Genomic DNA, 24,639 nt, shown 5'->3' with positions numbered 1-24,639 from the left:
GGAAGGAATTAATATTTGGAAAAGCAAGAAAAATATGAAGACGTTTTATATTTGAATAAATTTACAGTAATATAGAATTGTTAACGTAAGAGTACAGTCCTTACGTAGCCATCTCTCTCTCTCTCTCTCTCTCTCTCTCTCTCTCTCTCTCTCTCTCTCTCTCTCTCTCTCTCTCTCACGTCCACAAACATAATATCTCTCCATCTGTATACGTTCGACATCGCGTAACTCACACAACTCATTCTTCGTAACTTTGAACATTCCTACGGTAAGCGCTACGTGCAAACCCAACCCTTCTGGCAAAATCTCGTTACAATCACATACACACATATATATATATATATATATATATATATATATATATATATATATATATATATATATATATATATATATGCAGAGGACTAGTTCCATAGCTCACCTGTGGTAGACCCCGGGAAGCGAAGCGGCGCAGGTGAGGGTGGCCTGACCTCGCTGTGAGAAGTGAGCTGACCTGAGCACCAGGGTCAGCTCCGAGGTCCGGGAGAGGCCCCCGGGCACGCCCCCTTCCCCGAGGCTCGAACCTAAACCCATCCCCAGGTCGAGCAACTTGACCTCTGGGGTCACCAAGCGGGAGTTCTGGGGGGAGATCTGCAGGAAGAGAAGAGCGAAGGTTATCTGACGACGGAGGTAGTGAAAACGGGATGAGGAGAAGTGACTATGACCACAAGAAAACGGATTGAGAGGGGGATAATTTGACCAGCACCTAAAAGGGATATTTGCAAAATTTTTATATGGGCGTAATGAGCGACGAAAGATATGACTCCGATGAGAGAGAAGGAGATGGAAAGGAGGTAAATGAGACGTGAACTGGCATGAATTTAACGTAAGTGAACTGAACAGACTGAACAGAGGGTAGAGCTGTGAATAATACGGAAGTCATTAGTAGAATAGAGGATGGGAGGAAGGGAGTTGGGAGGGAAGAAAGATTCTCAAGGGAGACTAGGAGGTTCAGGAGGGTGGGAGATAGACTAAGAGAGGATACAATAGAGGGAGCAGGTAAATGCTGAGTGACGGAAGATGATGAGAGAGAGTGTGTGTACCAATATATGTATATATATATATATATATATATATATATATATATATATATATATATATATATATATATATATATATATATACTTATTTATTTATTTATTTATTTTGCTTTGTCGCTGTCTCCCGCGTTAGCGAGGTAGCGCAAGGAAACAGACGAAAGAATGGCCCATATATATATACTGTATATATATACATATATATATACTGTAGATCATCAAGTAATAAGCTTTAATACATCAAATAATCACTTAACCATAAAAGCAATCAATAGATATTCGTAAATGGTAACCGAAGCCACTGAATAATCATATGCAAATACCAACAGTCTCTATACTTAAAGAAAACGAGATGCTCTGCAACACAATAGATAAAAAAAAGATGAAAAAGGATAAAATAATGTGATTTCTCATGAAAGGTCTCTCTCTCTCTCTCTCTCTCTCTCTCTCTCTCTCTCTCTCTCTCTCTCTCTCTCTCTCTCTCTCTCTGGTAGACTCAGGCACACAGGGTGTACAGAAGTGAGTCGGTGGGCCTCCTCCTCCTCCTCCTCCTCCTCCCCCCCCCTCCTTCTTCACCCCTCCTCCTCCCCCTCTCCCCCCCCTCCTTCTCCCTCCATCCTCCTCCTCCTCCTCCTCCTCATCCTCCTCCTCCTCCCAAGACGAGACTTTAAGAGCGTGGTGAGTAAGAACGGGCCACAGCCAAGAAAAGGACCCGGAGGCTTTAGCGGCCAACAGTTGGAAATTACTTTGGATAACTTTTGAGAATTTATTTCATGGGTTTCCCAGACGGTACTATCTTCATTATATATTTGTGCTGGTGAGGGTGGGATACGGCTTGGCCCACGATTTGGCTTCCTCTTTACGCATGGCGTTGCTGTCGATCATCGTATTCTCCTTTTTTTTTCCCCATTTGTTTTCCCCGTATCCATACATATATATATATATATATATATATATATATATATATATATATATATATATATATATATATATATATATATATATATATATATATATACACACACACACACATATATATATATATATATATATATATATATATATATATATATATATATATATATATATATATATATATACTCCCTTTTTTGCCCATGAGGCAATTTGTCTCCCATTGTATTTTCTTCCTCTTCACTCCATCACGCTTTTTCTCCATACACTTACTGCTTCTCCCTGTTACTCTCTCTCTCTCTCTCTCTCTCTCTCTCTCTCTCTCTCTCTCTCTCTAAAACATTTTTTCCCTCCCTAATAGCTTTTCCCCAAGACCATTTTATCCCAAAGCATCTTTTTTTTTTTTTTATATATATTTCATTTTTTGTTCCATTACCCACTACATCTCTCTACAAGATCAATCGTATCCTTAGGGTCTAATGGCTCTTCGATGTTTTATCTATCCATGATGAAGTGCCGGGGGTGTAGTGCATGTGATAAAAGCTTTATAATCTATTCGTAGAGAAGAATAGATCTAAGGAACTGTTAAGGATCTACAAACAACGGATATATGGCTAGTGCAGAACTAGTCATGACCATTGACTAGCAATGACTGCTAATCATGCACGTGAACTCCTACATCACGACAGGATAAAGTAAAAGAAAAATCCGTAAACACAAAGAAAAGATGATGCATCTTGCATCATAGCGAAAAGAGAGGGAAAGAGAGATACGAAATTCCATTTTTAATGACAGGAAACCATCTCGAGCGGAGAGGCACCAGACAAAATACAAACATACATCAAAAATTTCAACTAAAAAAATAAGATTGCTTTTTATTTCTGATTAATGATACGTTATAGCTTGATCTTATTGAGTGTAAGTACGTTAAGATATAAGTACTAAGATCAATTTCTAAACAAAAGCTGCCACACAGTATGAATGAGACAGAGGACTACATGACTCGGTTGGTGATATAGACAACATCCAACCCTTCCCAGTGTGCAGGAACGAACACGCGCCAGTTTCATCCTTTCTGATTAAAAAAAAAGAAAAAAGAATTCCCCCACCCCTCCTCCTTCCTTCCCCGGGATAATAAAAATGGAAAAATCCCTGAGCGTTTGCCCAGGTCCCCCAAGCTGGAGGTCTCCCTCCTTCCCCTTGTGTTCTTGGGGACAGACAGCAAGGGATTATCCCCTTGTGGTCCAGCCCAGGTTCTGGTCTGTCGCAGCCCAAGCTTTTAGATGGGGGTTGGGTGGGGAAGGGGGGTGAGAAGGGGGTTGGGGGGGGATCACTGTTATACCTTTTTGCCGTTGATGAACCAATGGAGCTCGGAAGGGGGTCGCGCCCCTGGGGAGGTGCAGTTGGCTTTCAGCGTCTCCCCCGGAGACCACTGGAGACGACTCAGTACCATCTTCGGAGGTCGAGTTGGGACGTCTGTACGGAGAGAGACAGAGGATCGTAAAAAGGGTTGTGGATTCTCTAAGTCTGGGTCATTATCCTGTCACTGGTTTAGTATGGGGTACTGCATGACACTGGGAACTTTAGAATGAGGTTTACTCTAATGGGTTTAATGTCCGGTTTATCATCTGAGCAAAGAGAAATCAATGTTTTTATTTGATAGGTTTAGTACATGAAAAGAAAAATGTCATGGATAGCATTGTGGTTTATTTTGTAGGTTTAGGGCCACATCCTAGGGTTTATCATGAGAGTTTTAGGGTTGTATACCAGGTTTATCCTATAGGATTCTGAAACGTTCTTAAGGATCAGGGAGGAGAAGAAGAAGAAGAAGAAGAAGAAGAAGAAGAAGAAGAAGAAGAAGAAGAAGAAGAAGAAAAAGAAGAAGGAAGCTGATGTAACACTAAAGACTCATGCGTCGGTTCAGACAAGTTATTATGTCTCCTTTCTTTCCAATAATGAGCCGTCGATTCTAACCTAAAAGAAAAGGAGAAAAACAAACCTGCGTATTGCGTTTCATTTGGCTAAGAAGATAAAATATATCAAAATACGGCTTTGAAGGTCGACTTTGACATTCAAGAAACGTGGCAATCACTTCAACAGGTTATGTGATGGTTGAACTAATACAGAATAATGAGTAAATATACATCATGCATTCAGCTCTCTCTTAGGCATTCACATCGCATCAGAATATCTTTTTACATTCTCAGATCAGACGGCTGCTGGCATAACCAAGAAATATGTAACTTCTTAAACGCTATTAGCCTTTAGCTGACTGTCTTTCTGATCGAAACTACACATACATTATGGTGTCGTGATGATCTATGATGAGAAACAGAGGGTTGGAACACCCTGGACACGAATCAAATCCCAGACGTTCGCTGGGATGTGGCTTGAGAGCCTTTCATCTGTAGCGAAAGATTGATTCCTCCCATCCCCCTCTCCATAGGTCCTTCCCGCCATGGCCACCTTTTATTCCCCTCACCATCGCCTGAGACGGGAGGAGGCAGGAGGGCACTGTACAGCAGGAAGCGTCAGGATCATCCTAGCTGCCAACACGTCCACCTTGCTTCCAGCACCTGCCACTGTCACCAGACTACGAGATTCATTCAGAATGCATCGCATCTCAAACTCACTTAGGCGGAAGTCAACAACCCCTTCCTCCAGTTCTCGTAGGGAGTGAGTGTGTGTGTGTGTGTGTGTGTGTGTGTGTGTGTGTGTGTGTGTGTGTGTGTGTGTATTACTCAGCCCCCATGATGGGCTCGGGTGGTTGTCATGAAGTCCATGAAAATGATAAACATAATTTGACCACAAACGAATGAGAGCGAATATCAAAGGTTATGATTCCGTTTAATTTTAATATCACAAACATACCATTTTCTCCGCAAATAATCAAAGGAATTCAAACCTAATGGATTTAGAATGAAACACACCTGAAGAAGATATATTTTCCCACGAGAGAAACGTAATCATTCCTGTCCTCTTTAGTGGCTTCATATATCTGGTATTGCGACGGTGCTCCGCTCTCGCAAACCAACGAGACTCGGGTTCGATTCTCCAGCCAAGCAGGAATGGAAGGCGTCAGTCACTATGATATGCATAGAACAGATCACTCTGTCAAGTCCCCGGATGAAGTTAACTGTTCTCTCTCCTCATAGGTGGCGCAAGAGAGGTTAGATTCTATGTATTTTCTTACCACAGGAGGATAGAAAAACATGATAGACTTAATGATACCACAAAGGACATATTTTTCCCATTACGTCATCTTAAAACGTCTATAGACGGAAAAAGAAGCGAATGCAAGACTCCCTAACCATCTATATCATGCGTTTATCTTATTCTATCTATCAATCTATTTCTTCCTCCATCTCACTTTTTCAGGGAAGGGAATCGTATACTCTCCCGACGATGGAGAGGAGAGTTGGTTAAATATAGGAACCTAAACCTCAAAGGCTTCCGGAATAATAAAATGACCAGATTTTAAACATTGTGGAGGGGAGCAGTTGGCCTTCACGGTTCCCTATGGTGAGTCATTCCCACCAAGGGTGAGGTGGAACTACACGAGGATTTACGTGATAATATCAAACCTTATCAATGTTACCATCAGATACCAGAGATTACCATCTCCACCGTGTTCACCAGAGAACAAAGGAACCGACGTGAACTGTGAGGAAGTTACTCAGGTGGTGAGAGAGAGAGAGAGAGAGAGAGAGAGAGAGAGAGAGAGAGAGAGAGAGAGAGAGAGAGAGAGAGAGAGAGAGAGAGAGACAGAGAGAGAGAGAGAGAGACACTGTGGGGTTCCTCTCCATCACTTTCATGTCAGCATAAAGAATACCATCATTATTTTCCAAACAATTTCGAGCCAATATATTCCTCAGCCCTAATTACCTACTGTCATCCACCTTATAGATCACCGTCAGCCATCAAACCAGCGTCAGCCTCGCCCGACCCCATAAACCAGAGTCAGCCTCCTGTCCATAAACCATCGTCAGCCCCCCCACCACCCCACTTTTTAGACCACACTCAATTCCCTCCCTTTAAAAACTCCTATTAGCCCCTTAACACCACTGTCAAACCACTCCTCTAGCCCTCACCACACAAGCCCCCTTGGGAGGAAGACAGTGGCACACGTCTAAGACGAGGTACTTCCTGCTTCTCGAGCCTCCAACAGTGTGTATCTCTCCAGCTCTGAGTTCCGCCAACACAGAGAGGAGCGGAACGAAGTAGGGACGAAACAACATAGGGAAGGGTGGGGAGAGGCAACATGGGTATGAGGGACCATCATGAGGTTGGGTGGAACCAACATGGGGCGGGGCGGGGCGGGGCAATATGGGGCAAGGTGTACCACCATGGGGCGAGGCGGCTGGGCGGGGCGGGGCAATATGGGGCAAGGTGTACCACCATGGGGCGAGGCGGGGCAGGGCTGATCTGGATCAACATGGCGACCCATCATCGTCTCTGGTCGACGAAGTCTGGCCAGACTTGACGAACTGAAGATGATTTGCATAAGGATAAGGGAACGGAGGCTGCAATATCCTGCAGGAAATGAGGGAGTCCCCAAGGCCGGGCCCCCGCGTCCTGCCTGAGGCCCTCAGGATCCCCGTTCCTACCACTATCCTGCTGGGGGGTTGGTTGGTCAGAGAATCCCCCAGGGCAGGTCCCACGCCGACCTGGAACTCGTCTAAGACTGTCACCTTTACTATATATTCATCACTTGATCGCCGTTCCCAGCATTACCGAGGTAGCGCTAGGAACCGACGCTCACATGCATTCTGCAGCGCGTCATGTGTCGTGCATGACGGATACTAGAACGCAAAAGACAATAACAACATGTGTTGCTGTCGGCTGTCCCATGAATGAACGTCGCCCAGTGTAAATATTTTACTCAACGTCGAGCTGGATTGAAAGTTAGAAAGATGTATTTACGAAGTTTTTTTTTCTTTTTACACAAAATAGATTGTTAAGTAGACCAAGATGCACGTGCAAGTGATCGTATCACTGAAAGATTAAGTTACGTCAGAATTTCCATTAATAGACAGCTCTATGTGCAAGAACAATGTAACAACTTTAAGAAGATGAGAACTACTTTCTGGTAGAAGATGAGAACTACTTTCTGACGTAGGTTTAGACTATATAAAGTACCTCGTCTCGTCTCGTCTCGTCTCGTCTCGTCTCGTCTCGTCTCGTCTCGTCTCGTCTCGTCTTACAAGACAAAAATGATCGATTTTTCTTTTGAATCTTTGATGGGATGAACAAAGTATCCATTACTATTGGTTCGAAATTTTTAGGGCAGAGATCACTCATAAGTACGAAAGCCATATATCTTTGCGGAAACTATATAGCCCTTAATGACCCTTTTGAGGAAGCGTTATTGCCTCCCCTCTCCTCATTTTTTTTCTTTTTCTTTTTTTTTTTTTTGGCCTCGCACGAGTGATGGGAATCGTATCCCCTGATGAATAGGGATAAACTTTGATGATATAGACTCATCATAAATTTGAGAGGCTGGAGGGGAAAGTTTTGAAAGCGTGGGATGAAGGTTGATTCTATGAGTTGCGAGTTAATAATGAGATATGTGGAGTTTGGGGCGATACATCCTAGGGTTTGGGTCAAAGTCTAGTTTCTTTATCCTTCTAAACATCTTTTTTTTTTTTTTTTTACATCCCCCGTTTACTTTCCCTTATTACTTCTTTCTCTTCTCTTCTGTCCACTGTATGTATTATATCTTCTACATTTCAGAGTAATTATGTAATTTTCCAATGATCATAAAGTTGCATTCCGGCATAAAACTAAGAGGTTAAGACAAGACAATTTTCACAAAGTTTGAAATCTTTTTTTGGTGTTGGAAAGTTACAGTCTGGAGCTGGACTGTACTGTGAAATTAGTGATAACCTGAGCAACACAAGGCCTGAGCAACACAAGCCCTGAGCAACACAAGCCCTGAGCAACACAAGCCCTGAGCAACACAAGCCCTGAGCAACACAAGCCCTGAACAACACAAGCCCTGGGCAACTCAAGCCCTGAGCAACACAAGCCCTGAGCAACACAACTGAGCAACACAAGCCCTGAGCAACACAAGCCGCCCTGAGCAACACACGCCGCCCTGAGCAACACAAGCAGTGACAATACTTCTGAAACCCGAGGAAATATTTCAAGCCTTCTGAAGTCAAGGAAAATATTGTAATACCCTTGAAGTGAAGGAAATGTTGTATTGCAATCCTTCTGAAGTCAGGCAGGCATTATAATACCAAAGAAGCCAACAAAATACCATTAAACTGAAATTTCCATTTGGTCCCATTATTGTTAATGAGAGCAATGTATCCAGCCGATGTCTGGCAGATACATTATGAGGTTATGTCCATTATTTAGGGACCCAAAGGACATATATATATATATATATAATATATATAATATATATATATATATTATATATATATACCTCTTCACTCCATCACGCTTTTTTCTTCTTAACATTACTGCTTTCCCTGTTACTCTCTCTCTCTCTCTCTCTCTCTTCTCTCTCTCTCCTCTCTCTCTCTCTCTCTAAAACATTTTTTCCCTCCCTAATAGCTTTTCCCAAGACCATTTTATCCCAAAGCATCTTTTTTTTTTTTTTATATATATTTCATTTTTTGTTCCATTACCCACTACATCTCTCTACAAGATCAATCGTATCCTTAGGGTCTAATGGCTCTTCGATGTTTTATCTATCCATGATGAAGTGCCGGGGGGTGTAAGTGCATGTGATAAAAGCTTTATAATCTATCGTTGAGAAGAATAGATCTAAGGAACTGTTAATTTCTACAATAACAAAGGTATTATATGGCTAGTGCAGGAAAACTAGTATGACCGTGTCTAGCATGCTGCTAATCATGCACGTGAACTCCTACATCACGACAGGATAAAGTAAAAGAAAAATCCGTAAACACAAAGAAAAGATGATGCATCTTGCATCATAGCGAAAAGAGAGGGAAAGAGAGATACGAAATTCATTTTTTAAATGACAGGAAACCATCTCGAGCGGAGAGGCACCAGACAAAATACAAATATACATCAAAAATTTCAACTAAAAAAATAAGATTGCTTTTTATTTCTGATTAATGATTCGTTTATAGCTTGTCTTTTTGAGTGTAAGTACGTTAAGATATAAGTACTAAGTTCAATTTCTAAACAAAAGCCACACAGTATGAATGGAGACAGTGGGACTACTTGACTCGGTTGGTGATATAGACAACATCCAACCCTTCCCAGTGTGCAGGAACGAACACTCGCCATTTCATCCTTTCTGATTAAAAAAAAAGAAAAAGAATTCCCCCACCCCTCCTCCTTCCTACCCCGGGATAATAAAAATGGAAAAATCCTGAGCGTTTGCCCAGGTCCCCCAACATGGGGGTCTCCCTCCTTCCCCTTGTGTTCTTGGGGACAGACAGCAAGGGATTATCCCTTGTGGTCCAGCCCAGGTTCTGGTCTGTCGCAGCCCAAGCTTTTAGATGGGGGTTGGGTGGGGAAGGGGGGTGAGAAGGGGGTTGGGGGGGGATCACTGTTATACCTTTTTGCCGTTGATGAACCAATGGAGCTCGGAAGGGGTCCGCCCCTGGGGAGGTGCAGTTGGCTTTCAGCGTCTCCCCGGGAGACCACTGGAGACGACTCAGTACCATCTTCGGAGGTCGAGTTGGGACGTCTGTACGGAGAGAGACAGAGGATCGTAATAAAGGGTTGTGGATTCTCTAAGTCTGGGTCATTATCCTGTCACTGGTTTAGTATGGGGTACTGCATGACACTGGGAACTTTAGAATGAGGTTTACTCTAATGGGTTTAATGTCCGGTTTATCATCTGAGCAAAGAGAATCAATGTTTTTATTTGATAGGTTTAGTACATGAAAAGAAAAATGTCATGGATAGCATTGTGGTTTATTTTGTAGGTTTAGGGCCACATCTAGGGTTTATCATGAGAGTTTTAGGGTTGTATAAATGGTTTTCCTTAGGATTCTGAAACGTTCTTAAGGATCAGGGAGGAGAAGAAGAAGAAGAAGAAGAAGAAGAGAAGAAGAAGAAGAAGAAGAAGAAGAAGAAGAAAAGAAGAAGGAAGCTGATGTAACACTAAAGACTCATGCGTCGGTTCAGACAAGTTATTATGTCTCCTTTCTTTCCAATAATGAGCGTCGATTCTAACCTAAAAGAAAAGGAGAAAAACAAACCTGCGTATTGCGTTTCATTTGGCTAAGAAGATAAAATATATCAAAATACGGCTTTGAAGGTCGACTTTGACATTCAAGAAACGTGGCAATCACTTCAACAGGTTATGTGATGGTTGAACTAATACAGAATAATGAGTAAATATACATCATGCATTCAGCTCTCTCTTAGGCATTCACTTCGCATCAGAATATATTTTTTACATTCTCAGATCAGGACGGCTGCTGCAGTAACAAGAAATATGTAACTTCTTAAACGCTTTTAGCTCTTTAGCTGACTGGTCTTTCTGTTGAAAAAACTACACTTTACATATGGTGTCGTGTGAATGATCTATGATGAGAAACAGAGGGTTGGAACACCCTGGACACGAATCAAATCCCAGACGTTCGCTGGGATGTGGCTTGAGAGCCTTTCATCTGTAGCGAAAGATTGATTCCTCCCATCCCCCTCTCCATAGGTCCTTCCCGCCATGGCCACCTTTTATTCCCCTCACCATCGCCTGAGAGGGAGAGTGCAGGGGGGGGGATGGGCACTGTACAGCAGGAAGCGTCAGGATCATCCTAGCTGCCACACACGTCCACCTCTGCTTCGCACCTGCTCTTTCACCAGACTACGTGATTCATTCAGAATGCATCGCATCTCAAACTCACTTAGGCGGAAGTCAACAACCCCTTCCTCCAGTTCTCGTAGGAGTGAGTGTGTGTGTGTGTGTGTGTGGTGTGTGTGTGTGTGTGTGTTGTGTGTGTGTGTGTATTACTCAGCCCCCATGATGGGCTCGGGTGGTTGTCATGAAGTCCATGAAAATGATAAACATTTTGACCACAAACGATGAGAGCGAATATCAAAGGTTATGATTCCGTTTAATTTTAATATCACAAACATACATTTTCTCCGCAAATAATCAAAGGAATTCAAACCTAATGGATTTAGATGAAACCACCGGAAGAAGATATAATTTTCCCACACGAGAGTAAACGTAATCATTCCTGTCCTCTTTAGTGGCTTCATATATCTGGTATTGCGACGGTGCTCCGCTCTCGCAAACCAACGAGACTCGGGTTCGATTCTCCAGCCAAGCAGGAATGGAAGGCGTCGTCACTATGATTTGAATATGTTGAACAGATCACTCTGTCAAGTCCCCGGATGAAGTTAACTGTTCTCTCTCCTCATAGGTGGCGCAAGAGAGGTTAGATTCTATGTATTTTTCTTACCACAGGAGGATAGAAAAAACATGATAGACTTAATGATACCACAAAGGACATATTTTTCCCATTACGTCATCTTAAAACGTCTATAGACGGAAAAAGAAGCGAATGCAAGACTCCTAACCATCTATATCATGCGTTTATCTTATTCTATCTATCAATCTATTTCTTCCTCCATCTCACTTTTTCAGGGAAGGGAATCGTATTCTCTCCCGACGATGGAGAGGAGAGTTGGTTAAATATAGGAACCTAAACCTCAAAGGCTTCCGGAATAATAAAATGACCAGATTTTAAACATTGTGGTGGGGAAAAAAAGAGGCAGAGAGAGCAGCAAGAGCAGTAAGCAAACGAAGTAGACAAAGCAGCAGAGAGCAGAGAAAAGAGCAGTAGAAGCAGAGCAGTTAGCAAGCTAGAAGAAAGGTAAGAGCAGAGAAAAGCAGCTGCAGAGAAGCAAGCAAAGCAGTGGAAGAGAAGAAAGCAGCAAGAGAGAGCAGAAGAGAGGGGGGGGGGAGTGAGCAGCAGAGTAGCAAAGCAGCAGCAGAGCAGAGCAAATGCAGCAGTTGCACGCCAGCCGCAGCAGCAGAAAAAGAGAAAAGCAGAGCAGCAGCAAGCAAAGCAAGCAGTAGCAAAAGCATAGAGAGCAGCAGTTGAGCAAGGGGGGGGGAAGCTAGAGGCTAGCAAAGCAGAAGCAGAGTATTGAAGAAGCACTAAAGAGGAAGCAGCAGAAGCAAGAGCAGCAAGAGAGAAGAAGAAGAAGAAGAAGAGAGAGAGAGAGAGAAGAGAGAGAGAGAGAGAAGAGAGAGAGAGAGAGGAGAGAGAGAGAGAGAAGAGAGAGAGAGAGAAGAGAGAGAGAGAAGAGAGAGAGAGAGAGAGAAGAGAGAGAGAGAAGAGAGAGAGAGAGAAGAGAGAGAGAGAGAAGAGAGAGAGAGAGAGAGAGAGAGAGAGAAGAGAGAGAGAGAGAGAGAGAAGAGAGAGAGAGAGAGGAGAGAGAGAGAGAGGAGAGAGAGAGAGAGAAGAGAGAGAGAGAGAGTCTCTATAGGAAATTATTTTCATGGATACAAGATTACATTACAGAAAAAGAAATAGTGGGAATTCTTTTATTTAGAAAGATTTTGAATCATCTGAAACTATGAATGATTTAGAAAATCAAATAGTTTCCTCGTCCTCCAGGCATTTCAAATAAACTTCAATTTGGAGAAGCGAAATAAAAATCTCAAAAAAAAGTGAGGTCCGATATAAACATTTACATTGTGTAAAAGTTTAGAAACTTTGTGTGAAGTTTTTTTCTCTGTATTTTTTTTTTTTTTTTTTTTACATCCCCGTTTACTTTCCCTTATTACTTCTTTCTCTTCTCTTCTGTCCACTGTAATGTATTATATCTTCTACATTTCAGAGTAATTATGTAATTTTCCAATGATCATAAAGTTGCATTCCGGCATAAAACTAAGAGGTTTAAGATAAGACAATTTTCACAAAGTTTGAAATCTTTTTTTGGTGTTGGAAAGTTACAGTCTGGAGCTGGCTGTATTGTGAAATAAGTGATAACCTGAGCAACACAAGCCTGAGCAACACAAGCCCTGAGCATCACAAGCCCTGAGCAACACAAGCCCTGAGCAACACAAGCCCTGACAACACAAGCCCTGAGCAACACAAGCCTGAGCAACACAAGCCTGAGCAACACAAGCCCTGAGCATCACAAGCCCTGAGCAACACAAGCCTGAGCAACACAAGCCCTGTGCAACACAAGCCCTGAGCAACACAACTGAGCAACACAAGCCCTAAGCAACACAAGCCCTAGCAACACAAGCCCTGAGCATCACAAGCCCTGAGCACACAAGCCCTGAGCAACACAAGCCTGAGCAACACAAGCCCTAAGCAACACAAGCCCTGACAACACAAGCCCTGAGCATCACAAGCCCTGAGCATCACAAGCCCTGAGCAACACAAGCCTGAGCAACACAAGCCCTGAGCAACACAAGCCCTAGCAACACAAGCCCTAGCAACACAAGCCCTGACAACACAAGCCCTGAGCATCACAAGCCCTGAGCATCACAAGCCCTGAGCAACACAACTGAGCAACACAAGCCCTGACAACACAAGCCCTGAGCAACACAAGCCCTGAGCATCACAAGCCCTGAGCAACACAAGCCTGAGCAACACAAGCCTGAGCAACACAAGCCTGAGCAACACAAGCCTGAGCAACACAAGCCTGAGCAACACAAGCCTGAGCAACACAAGCCTAAGCAACACAAGCCCTAAGCAACACAAGCCCTAAGCAACACAAGCCCTGAGCAACACAAGCCCTGAGCAACACAAGCCTGAGCAACACAAGCCCTGAGCAACACAAGCCCTGAGCAACACAAGCCCTGAGCATCACAAGCCCTGAGCATCACAAGCCCTGAGCATCACAAGCCCTGAGCAACACAAGCCCTGAGCATCACAAGCCCTGAGCAACACAAGCCCTAGCAACACAAGCCCTGAGCATCACAAGCCCTGAGCAACACAAGCCTGAGCAACACAAGCCCTAGCAACACAAGCCCTGAGCATCACAAGCCCTGAGCATCACAAGCCCTGAGCAACACAAGCCTGAGCAACACAAGCCCTGAGCAACACAAGCCCTGAGCAACACAACTGAGCAACACAAGCCTGAGCAACACAAGCCTGAGCAACACAAGCCTGAGCAACACAAGCCCTAAGCAACACAAGCCCTGAGCAACACAAGCCCTAGCAACACAAGCCCTAGCAACACAAGCCCTGACAACACAAGCCCTGACAACACAAGCCCTGACAACACAAGCCCTGACAACACAAGCCCTGAGCAACACAAGCCCTAAGCAACACAAGCCCTGAGCATCACAAGCCCTGAGCAACACAAGCCCTGAGCAACACAAGCCCTGAGCAACACAAGCCTGAGCAACACAAGCCTGAGCAACACAAGCCTGAGCAACACAAGCCTGAGCAACACAAGCCCTGACAACACAAGCCCTGAGCAACACAAGCCTGAGCAACACAAGCCCTGAGCAACACAAGCCGCCCTGAACAACACAAGCCCTGAACAACACAAGCCCTGAGCAACACAAGCCCTGAGCAACACAAGCCGCCCTGAGCAACACAAGCCCTGAGCAACTCAAGCCCTGAGCAACACAAGCCCTGAGCACACAAGCCCTGAGCAACACAAGCCTGAGCAACACAAGCCCTGAGCAACTCAAGCCTGAGCAACACAAGCCCTGAGCAACAACAAGCCCTGAGCAACACAACTGAGCAACACAAGCCCTGAGCAACACAAGCCTAAGCAACACAAGCCTCTGAGCAACACAAGCCCTGAGCAACACAAGCCCTGAACAACACAAGCCCTGAGCAACACAAGCCCTAAGCAACACAAGCCCTGAGCAACACAAGCCCTGTGCAACACAAGCCTAAGCAACACAAGCCCTGAACAACACAAGCCCTGAGCAACACAAGCCCTGAGGCAACACAAGCCCTGAGCACACAAGCCCTGAGCAACACAAGCCCTGAGCAACACAGCCCTGACAACCAAGGGAAAAAGAGAGAGGGGAAGAGAGAGAGAGAAAAGAGAAGAAGAGAAAGAGAAAAAGAGAGAGGAGGAAAAGAAAAAAGGGAGAGAGGAGAGTGTGTGGTGTGTGTGTGTGTGTGTGTGTGTGTGGTGTGTGTGTGTGTGTGTGTGGTGTGTGTATTACTCAGCCCCCATGATGGGCTCGGGTGGTTGTCATGAAGTCCATGAAAATGATAAACATAATTTGACCCCAAACGAATGAGAGCGAATATCAAAGGTTATGATTCCATTTAATTTTAATATCACAAACATACCATTTTCTCCGCAAATAATCAAAGGAATTCAAACCTAATGGATTTAGAATGAAACACACCTGAAGAAGATATATTTTCCCACGAGAGAAACGGAATCATTCCTGTCCTCTTTAGTGGCTTCATATATCTGGTATTGCGACGGTGCTCCGCTCTCGCAAACCAACGAGACTCGGGTTCGATTCTCCAGCCAAGCAGGAATGGAAGGCGTCAGTCACTATGATATGCATAGGACAGATCACTCTGTCAAGTCCCCGGATGAAGTTAACTGTTCTCTCTCCTCATAGGTGGCGCAAGAGAGGTTAGATTCTATGTATTTTCTTACCACAGGAGGATAGAAAAAACATGATAGACTTAATGATACCACAAAGGACATATTTTTCCCATTACGTCATCTTAAAACGTCTATAGACGGAAAAAGAAGCGAATGCAAGACTCCCTAACCATCTATATCATGCGTTTATCTTATTCTATCTATCAATCTATTTCTTCCTCCATCTCACTTTTTCAGGGAAGGGAATCGTATACTCTCCCGACGATGGAGAGGAGAGTTGGTTAAATATAGGAACCTAAACCTCAAAGGCTTCCGGAATAATAAAATGACCAGATTTTAAACATTGTGGAGGGGAGCAGTTGGCCTTCACGGTTCCCTATGGTGAGTCATTCCTACCAAGGGTGAAGTGGAACTACACGAGGATTTACGTGATAATATCAAACCTTATCAATGTTACCATCAGATACCAGAGATTACCATCTCCACCGTGTTCACCAGAGAACAAAGGAACCGACGTGAACTGTGAGGAAGTTACTCAGGTGGTGAGAGAGAGAGAGAGAGAGAGAGAGAGAGAGAGAGAGAGAGAGAGAGAGAGAGAGAGAGAGAGAGAGAGAGAGAGAGAGAGAGAGAGAGAGAGACACTGTGGGGTTCCTATCCATCACTTTCATGTCAGCATAAAGAATACCATCATCATTTTCCAAACAATTTCGAGCCAATATATTCCTCAGCCCTAATTACCTACTGTCATCCACCTTATAGATCACCGTCAGCCATCAAACCAGCGTCAGCCTCGCCCGACCCCATAAACCAGAGTCAGCCTCCTTTCCATAAACCATCGTCAGCCCCCCCACCACCCCACTTTTTAGACCACACTCAATTCCCTCCCTTTAAAAACTCCTATTAGCCCCCTAACAACACCACTGTCAAACCACTCCTCTAGCCCTCACCACACAAGCCCCCTTGGGAGGAAGACAGTGGCACACGTCTAAGACGAGGTACTTCCTGCTTCTCGAGCCTCCAACAGTGTGGATCTCTCCAGCTCTGAGTTCCACCAACACAGAGAGGAGCGGAACGAAGTAGGGACGAAACAACATAGGGAAGGGTGGGGAGAGGCAACATGGGTATGAGGGACCATCATGAGGTTGGGTGGAACCAACATGGGGCGGGGCGGGGCAATATGGGGCAAGGTGTACCACCATGGGGCGAGGCGGCTGGGCGGGGCGGGGCAATATGGGGCAAGGTGTACCACCATGGGGCGAGGCGGGGCAGGGCTGATCTGGATCAACATGGCGACCCATCATCGTCTCTGGTCGACGAAGTCTGGCCAGACTTGACGAACTGATGATGATTTGCATAAGGATAAGGGAACGGAGGCTGCAATATCCTGCAGGAAATGAGGGAGTCCCCAAGGCCGGGCCCCCGCGTCCTGCCTGAGGCCCTCAGGATCCCCGTTCCTACCACTATCCTGCTGGGGGGTTGGTTGGTCAGAGAATCCCCCAGGGCAGGTCCCACGCCGACCTGGAACTCGTCTAAGACTGTCACCTTTACTATATATTCATCACTTGATCGCCGTTCCCAGCATTACCGAGGTAGCGCTAGGAACCAGACGCTCACATGCATTCTGCAGCGCGTCATGTGTCGTGCATGACGGATACTAGAACGCAAAAGACAATAACAACATGTGTTGCTGTCGGCTGTCCCATGAATGAACGTCGCCCAGTGTAAATATTTTACTCAACGTCGAGCTGGATTGAAAGTTAGAAAGATGTATTTACGAAGTTTTTTTTTCTTTTTACACAAAATAGATTGTTAAGTAGACCAAGATGCACGTGCAAGTGATCGTATCACTGAAAGATTAAGTTACGTCAGAATTTCCATTAATAGACAGCTCTATGTGCAAGAACAATGTAACAACTTTAAGAAGATGAGAACTACTTTCTGGTAGAAGATGAGAACTACTTTCTGACGTAGGTTTAGACTATATAAAGTACCTCGTCTCGTCTCGTCTCGTCTCGTCTCGTCTCGTCTCGTCTTACAAGACAAAAATGATCGATTTTTCTTTTGAATCTTTGATGGGATGAACAAAGTATCCATTACTATTGGTTCGAAATTTTTAGGGCAGAGATCACTCATAAGTACGAAAGCCATATATCTTTGCGGAAACTATATAGCCCTTAATGACCCTTTTGAGGAAGCGTTATTGCCTCCCCTCTCCTCATTTTTTTTCTTTTTCTTTTTTTTTTTTTGGCCGCGTACGAGTGATGGGAATCGTATCCCCTGATGAATAGGGATAAACTTTGATGATATAGACTCATCATAAATTTGAGAGGCTGGAGGGGAAAGTTTTGAAAGCGTGGGATGAAGGTTGATTCTATGAGTTGCGAGTTAATAATGAGATATGTGGAGTTTGGGGCGATACATCCTAGGGTTTGGGTCAAAGTCTAGTTTCTTTATCCTTCTAAACATCTTTTTTTTTTTTTTTTACATCCCCCGTTTACTTTCCCTTATTACTTCTTTCTCTTCTCTTCTGTCCACTGTATGTATTATATCTTCTACATTTCAGAGTAATTATGTAATTTTCCAATGATCATAAAGTTGCATTCCGGCATAAAACTAAGAGGTTAAGATAAGACAATTTTCACAAAGTTTGAAATCTTTTTTTGGTGTTGGAAAATTACAGTCTGGAGCTGGCTGTATTGTGAAATAAGTGATAACCTGAGCAACACAAGCCCTGAACAACACAAGCCCTGAGCAACACAAGCCGCCCTGAACAACACAAGCCCTGAACAACACAAGCCCTGAGCAACACAAGCCCTGAGCAACACAAGCCGCCCTGAGCAACACAAGCCCTGAGCAACACAAGCCCTGAGCAACACAAGCCCTGAGCAACACAAGCCGCCCTGAGCAACACAAGCCCTGAGCAACACAAGCCCTGAGCAACTCAAGCCCTGAGCAACACAAGCCCTGAGCAACACAAGCCCTGAGCAACACAACTGAGCAACACAAGCCCTGAGCAACACAAGCCCTAAGCAACACAAGCCCTGAGCAACACAAGCCCTGAGCAACACAAGCCCTGAACAACACAAGCCCTGAGCAACACAAGCCCTGAGCAACACAACTGAGCAACACAAGCCCTGAGCAACACAAGCCCTAAGCAACACAAGCCCTGAGCAACACAAGCCCTGAGCAACACAAGCCCTGAGCAACACAACTGAGCAACACAAGCCCTGAGCAACACAAGCCCTAAGCAACACAAGCCCTGAGCAACACAAGCCCTGAGCAACACAAGCCCTGAGCAACACAAGCCCTGAGCAACACAAGCCCTGAGCAACACAAGCAGTGACAATACTTCTGAAACCCGAGGAAATATTTCAAGCCTTCTGAAGTCAAGGAAAATATTGTAATACCCTTGAAGTGAAGGAAATGTTGTATTGCAATCCTTCTGAAGCCAGGCAGGCATTATAATACCAAAGAAGCCAACAAAATACCATTAAACTGAAATTTCCATTTGGTCCCATTATTGTTAATGAGAGCAATGTATCCAGCCGATGTCTGGCAGATACATTATGAGGCTATGACCATTATCTAGGGACCCAAAGGATATATATATATATATATATATATATATATATATATATATATATATATATATATATATATATATATATATATATATACATATATATATATATATATATATATATATATATATATATATATATATATATATATATATATATATATATATACATATATATATATATATATATATATATATATATATATATATATATATATATATATATATATATATATATATATATACTGCTACATAGAGGCAGAGGGTACATTTACACTTCTCCACCTACAGCCTCCACACAGCTCATTACAGATCCACTTCCACATACCTGATATTCCACGCAGGGGAAGGACTCCTCATTGGCTACAAGGTAACAGCCACTACCTCCTCCTCCTCCAACATTCCAGCCACCGCCTCCAATACCCGACCGAACTACCTCCAACACCTCACTTACCTTCGGCTCCCGCGCCCCTCAGCATTCCAACAATTCCCAACCGGACAGAGGCATTCCCGTCACCTTGAAGAAGTTAATTACCATCTCCTTAGGAGGCGAAGGAAGGAAGGGAAGGGAAGGGAGGAGAAGGTAAGGAAAGAGGACTTCTTGATCATTGAAGATGTAAGGCCGAAAGGGCAAAGAAGACGAATGAAAACGGGTCAGATAACACACGAATGATTTCGCCATCCTATGAACTCAATGGAAAGAGAGAGAGAGAGAGAGAGAGAGAGAGAGAGAGAGAGAGAGAGAGAGAGAGAGAGAGAGAGAGAGAGAGAGAGAGAGAGAGAGTCTCTATAGGAAATTATTTTCATGGATACAAGATTACATTACAGAAAAAGAAATAGTGGGAATTCTTTTATCTAGAAAGATTTTGAATCATCTGAAACTATGAATGATTTAGAAAATCAAATAGTTTCCTCGTCCTCCAGGCATTTCAAATAAACTTCAATTTGGAGAAGCGAAATAAAAATCTCAAAAAAAAGTGAGGTCCGATATAAACATTTACATTGTGTAAAAGTTTAGAAACTTTGTGTGAAGTTTTTTTCTCTGTATTTTTTTTTTTTTTTACGAATGGTTTTATGTTATGTGACGCCGGGCATTCTCTTCCCAGGACGGAGGGAGAGAAGACCTCACGATCAATTCATAAATGATATCAACTTGATGTCCAAAGGACATCAACATGACATTGAAGTGACATCAATCTGGCATCTCTCTCTCTCTCTCTCTCTCTCTCTCTCTCTCTCTCTCTCTCTCTCTCTCTCTCTCTCTCTCGCTCTCTCTCTCTCTCTCTCTCTCTCTCTCTCTCTCTCTCTCTCTCTCTCTCTCTCACACACACACACAGCAGTTCATCTTTCCCTAGATAGTATGGAGGCTGATGGTCTACATACGGGACACAGACCATCTATCGTGTATGGAGGTCCCCCCTGTAGCACACGCAAGGCTACTACAATACGATGTAGAATCACTACAACGAACATGACACCTTCTACTGTGTAACGAAAGAATTCTAGAGAAGAGGAAAGCCATTAGAACATATAGGAGACCAGAACAACTGTATTGAGCACAGAAACACTGTACCACAGAAGAGGTTCTGTATAATTCCGAGGAGAACCACAATGCAACAGAAGCAGTTCCGCTGGAACAGAAGCAGACCCACTGCAACAGAAGCAGTTTCGCTACAAGAGAAGCAGACCCACTGTAACAAAAGCAGACCCACTGCAACAGAAGTAGACCCACTGCAACAGAAGCAGACCCAGTGCAACAGAAGCAGTTCCGCTACAACAGAAGCAGACCGACAGCAACAGAAGCAGTTTCGCTACAAGAAAAGCAGACCCACTGCAACAGAAGCAGACCCAGTGCAACAGAAGCAGTTCCGCTGCAACACAGAGCAGACTCGGTACAGAGGGAAGGATTGTTTGTCTTCTTCAGGCGGAGGTTTTGGGAGGTGAGGGGAATCCATTGTATTGTTTATGATAATGAGACTTCTTACCCCAGGCCATACATGCGTGTAAGGATAGCCAGATGTGTGCCTGTGTGTGTGTGTGTGTGTGTGTGTGTGTGTGTGTGTGTGTGTGTGTGTGTGTGTGTGTACATCATACCTCAAGTCGACAATGATTCACAATATATCAATTAACCATCAGAACAAACTCACTTAAACTCCCTTTGAGAATCTGTCTCTCTGTAAGTCGGCCAAATTGCTCATTGTCTCTCCTGCAGTAATCCTACACACGAATCACCAGATTATCCCGTTTAATTTCCCCGCAGAGAACACCACAGCTGGGTAGATGCCTCACTGAATCAGGACAGGAGGGAAAGACCTTGTCTCTATGTGCGCCCCCATCCTGCCGTCAGCAGAGCAGACACGAAACAAGTTGGGATATTTTGTAATAGAGGTCCTAACCACCACGAATCTTTTCACATTATCTCTACGCTAATCTTCTCTCTCTCTCTCTCTCTCTCTCTCTCTCTCTCTCTCTCTCTCTCTCTCTCTCTCTCTCTCTCTCTCTCCTTCCTCTTTCCCATCGTTTCATTTACCTTCCCCCTTACCTCAGTACTTCCCCTCTTCGATCCTCTCCACACCACATCCTCACAATGACACCCTCTGCTAGTGGGGGGTTTTCCCCCGTGTGACTCCCGTCTTTAATAAGCTAGTTCACTCTCGGTCCATCACGAGCAGTCGGCAGCCATCAGAGCGTAATTACAACACCATCAGTCACCCGGGGCGTCCATACCGCCTCCTCCAGCCACCACCGCGCCATCACCACCACCAGGGTCCTACCGAGGGCGTAGCGCAGGGGGCGCGGAGGGAGTGAGAGGTTAAGGGAGAGAGGGGGTGGTGGTGGAGTGTACGGTGATGATGGAGTTGATGGGGATGAGTTGAGGTGGGGAGGGAGAGGTCCTAGAGAAGGGAAGGCCCAATCAGACGTCTGTACGAGAGTAGGTTCACCATGTTATCCGGGGTTATGTTAGTGAAATGTGGGTTTGCGTTTGCGGCTTGATGGTGAACTGTGGGTTGGCATGGCTGTAAAGTCCGTGAAATGGAGTTTGAGTTCTTAGTAGAAGTTTAGCTATTTCAATGAGCTTGTCTTGTTGTTTTAGATAGTTTTGCTGAGGAAATGTGATCTAATAAGTCTATAGACATTTACATGTTGGTGAATTGGTGATGAATGGAGAGTAACTATGTAGACTTTTTTCCTCTCTCTCTCTCTCTCTCTCTCTCTCTCTCTCTCTCTCTCTCTCTCTCTCTCTCTCTCTCTCTCTCTCTCTCTCTCTCAGTGATATGTGTGTTGACAGATACATATACTTCCTTTTCCCTTTTTTGATAGCCAAATGGGAGTTGATAACTGTCCTATGGCGTGGATGCTACACACTTCTATCTACGCTCTTGGTACTCCTGCAGCTCCTGTGAAAGTCCCTTCCCCCACGTCGTATTACAGACAACACGATCGCTAAGACAAAAAAAAGGTGAGGTAAACACCTGCTCTACTGGTTACCCCCTCAGCTGTTCCCCAAGCTTAACTTTGCCAAAGACTCCTGCCTCAGCTTACTAAATGTCTGATAACCTGACTGGTTAAAAACTCCTCCCACCTGAACATTGTATCAAATGAAAGTGAAAATAGAAAAATAAGAAAAGACTTTAGTAAAGACAAAGTTTAAATAAAGAAGAACATTTGATAAATGAAAACTTATAAAGAAAAGTTTTTGATAAAGGAAGGCTTAATATAGCGAAGCCTTTATTACTGACTAATCTACAGAAGTTAAATTGTATAACTGATGAAAATCTTTGATGAAAATAAACAAGAAAGAAAACCATTGATCCAACATTTAATTATCTTTTAAACCAGTAATTACGCAGAACCTTCTGCAGTATTACTTTATCTTTATTGATCTTTCGTTATCATGGTTTAAACTATAATGATCACTTGTTATCATGAACGTACATAATACTGGGGCATTTTGATTCAACCCTCCGGAATGCGGGTTATCTCCATGACATTTGCCATACCATTTTAAGCAAGTGAGAAAGATATGATATCTGATAACACAAGCCATATTCGCATTTCTATGTTTCTATATTTCCACATTGTTTCCCATCGCGTAAGTTATCCAAATTTCAAGATTTCTTCTAGCAATTTTCATTACAAAGAAAAGACATCTCTTAATACTACCTTTCAAACATTTTCAGACAACCTCTATTCAAAAAAGATTATAACATGTTCAGAGGACAAGAAAAACTTGGTATAAAAACACATGATAATTACTTCCTGATAGACAGGGATCAACGACCAGGTAAAAAGGTGATAAATTAAAGGGATTGAAATGCAATGCAAACGTTGACATCACTTTTTCAGCATGTAGGTCAGAAAACCTTTGAATGAGATTCATTTAATTAATGGTAAGGAGAAGATTGACCAACACTGTAATGAAAAATAATCAGCAATGACTCAGCCTCTGGTCGAGGACGACAATATAATACGCAAGTTTTTCAATCTCTGTTTTTCTTCTCTGAGTAGCGACTTATGTTATCAATCATGGCGACCTATGCTTTTTATGGCACCTGGCATTTCTATACAGTTAGTCTACTATCTGGTGACATGCCGGGTGGAAGTGGAGGGTAAAAGGGATCCTTCTACCTTACTATCCTGTCTCCATCTGTAGTAGTGGGTAAGGAGGAGCCGTCTGCTTTACTATCCTGTCTCCATCTGTAGTGTTGTGTGGGGAGGAGCCATCTTGAGCTACCATCCTTTTTCCGTAGATCTTCTGTTAACTGTCCTTGCCATGCATTTCCAACCACCCCTTACCCACAGGCGAGGTCTTCTCCATCCCCCAGCTCGCCCCCGCTTCACCCACCCATCCACTACTCTCACCCTTCCTCTCTCCTCCTCCTCCCCCACGGCCGTCCTCAGCATGGCTGGTGGCGAGGACTGAACGTGTGGCCAGGGATCAACATGCTGGGGGGACGAAAACTTCCGCCGCAGACTGTGGCCCTGCGTGAGAGGGTGGGGTGGCTGGGGTGGTGGTCTGGGGTTGGGTTGGGCAAGGCTTGGGGTGTGATCAAGTGTGTTGGAGTAATTATGCCAGTGGGCTGAGGGGTTGGCTTGCCTTGGAGTGACATCAACTCTTGACTGGCATAAACACCACCACTACAACAGTCACTCCTACCTCCACCATCTCCAACATTACCACTCCCACCACCAACACCACCACCACCATCACCAGGACTACGCTCTAATCATGAAGGATTTTAGATGCTGAGAGAGATGGATAGCGCATGAAGATGACTCAGGATAAAGCATCGTCACACAGAAACACAAAGTATGAGAAAGGTTACAATATGATAACCAGAGACGAAAACGTAGCGCGAGTTTAGCAACGAAAACGATCATCACACAAATCATACACAGACGAGAGTAATCAATACCACATAACAAGTGCGATAAGTACAGGAGGAGACTTGGTTCGTCTATGGGTGACAGGAGGTCAATCACACAGGACGTGGGTGACGGGAGAGGGAGGGGAGGGGGTAAATGATAATAAGGAAGAGGGAGGGGGTGTAAGAGACAGTGGTATGGAGGAAGGGG

At 44.1% G+C, this 24,639-nt stretch overlaps 1 protein-coding gene across 4 annotated transcripts in view; it reads right to left on the bottom strand.

Annotated features, from left to right (window-relative positions):
* LOC139752684 (uncharacterized) overlaps positions 1 to 24,639 on the bottom strand; it is a 201,402-nt gene that overhangs the window by 5,163 nt on the left and 171,600 nt on the right. For all 4 annotated transcript variants that reach the window (XM_071668476.1, XM_071668474.1, XM_071668473.1 and 1 more), the window contains exons 5-6: positions 3,331 to 3,464; positions 422 to 630 (exon numbers count right to left, since the gene is read on the bottom strand). In XM_071668476.1, coding sequence (XP_071524577.1) covers positions 422 to 630; positions 3,331 to 3,464 — 343 coding nt within the window. The remainder of the gene's footprint in view (positions 1 to 421; positions 631 to 3,330; positions 3,465 to 24,639) is intronic.

This window comes from Panulirus ornatus, chromosome 13 (assembly GCF_036320965.1).
Source record: "Panulirus ornatus isolate Po-2019 chromosome 13, ASM3632096v1, whole genome shotgun sequence".
In the NCBI taxonomy this organism is placed as follows: domain Eukaryota; kingdom Metazoa; phylum Arthropoda; class Malacostraca; order Decapoda; family Palinuridae; genus Panulirus; species Panulirus ornatus.
Note: the sequence above shows the minus strand (reverse complement) of the source record. Positions and strands in the feature narration are given on the sequence as shown.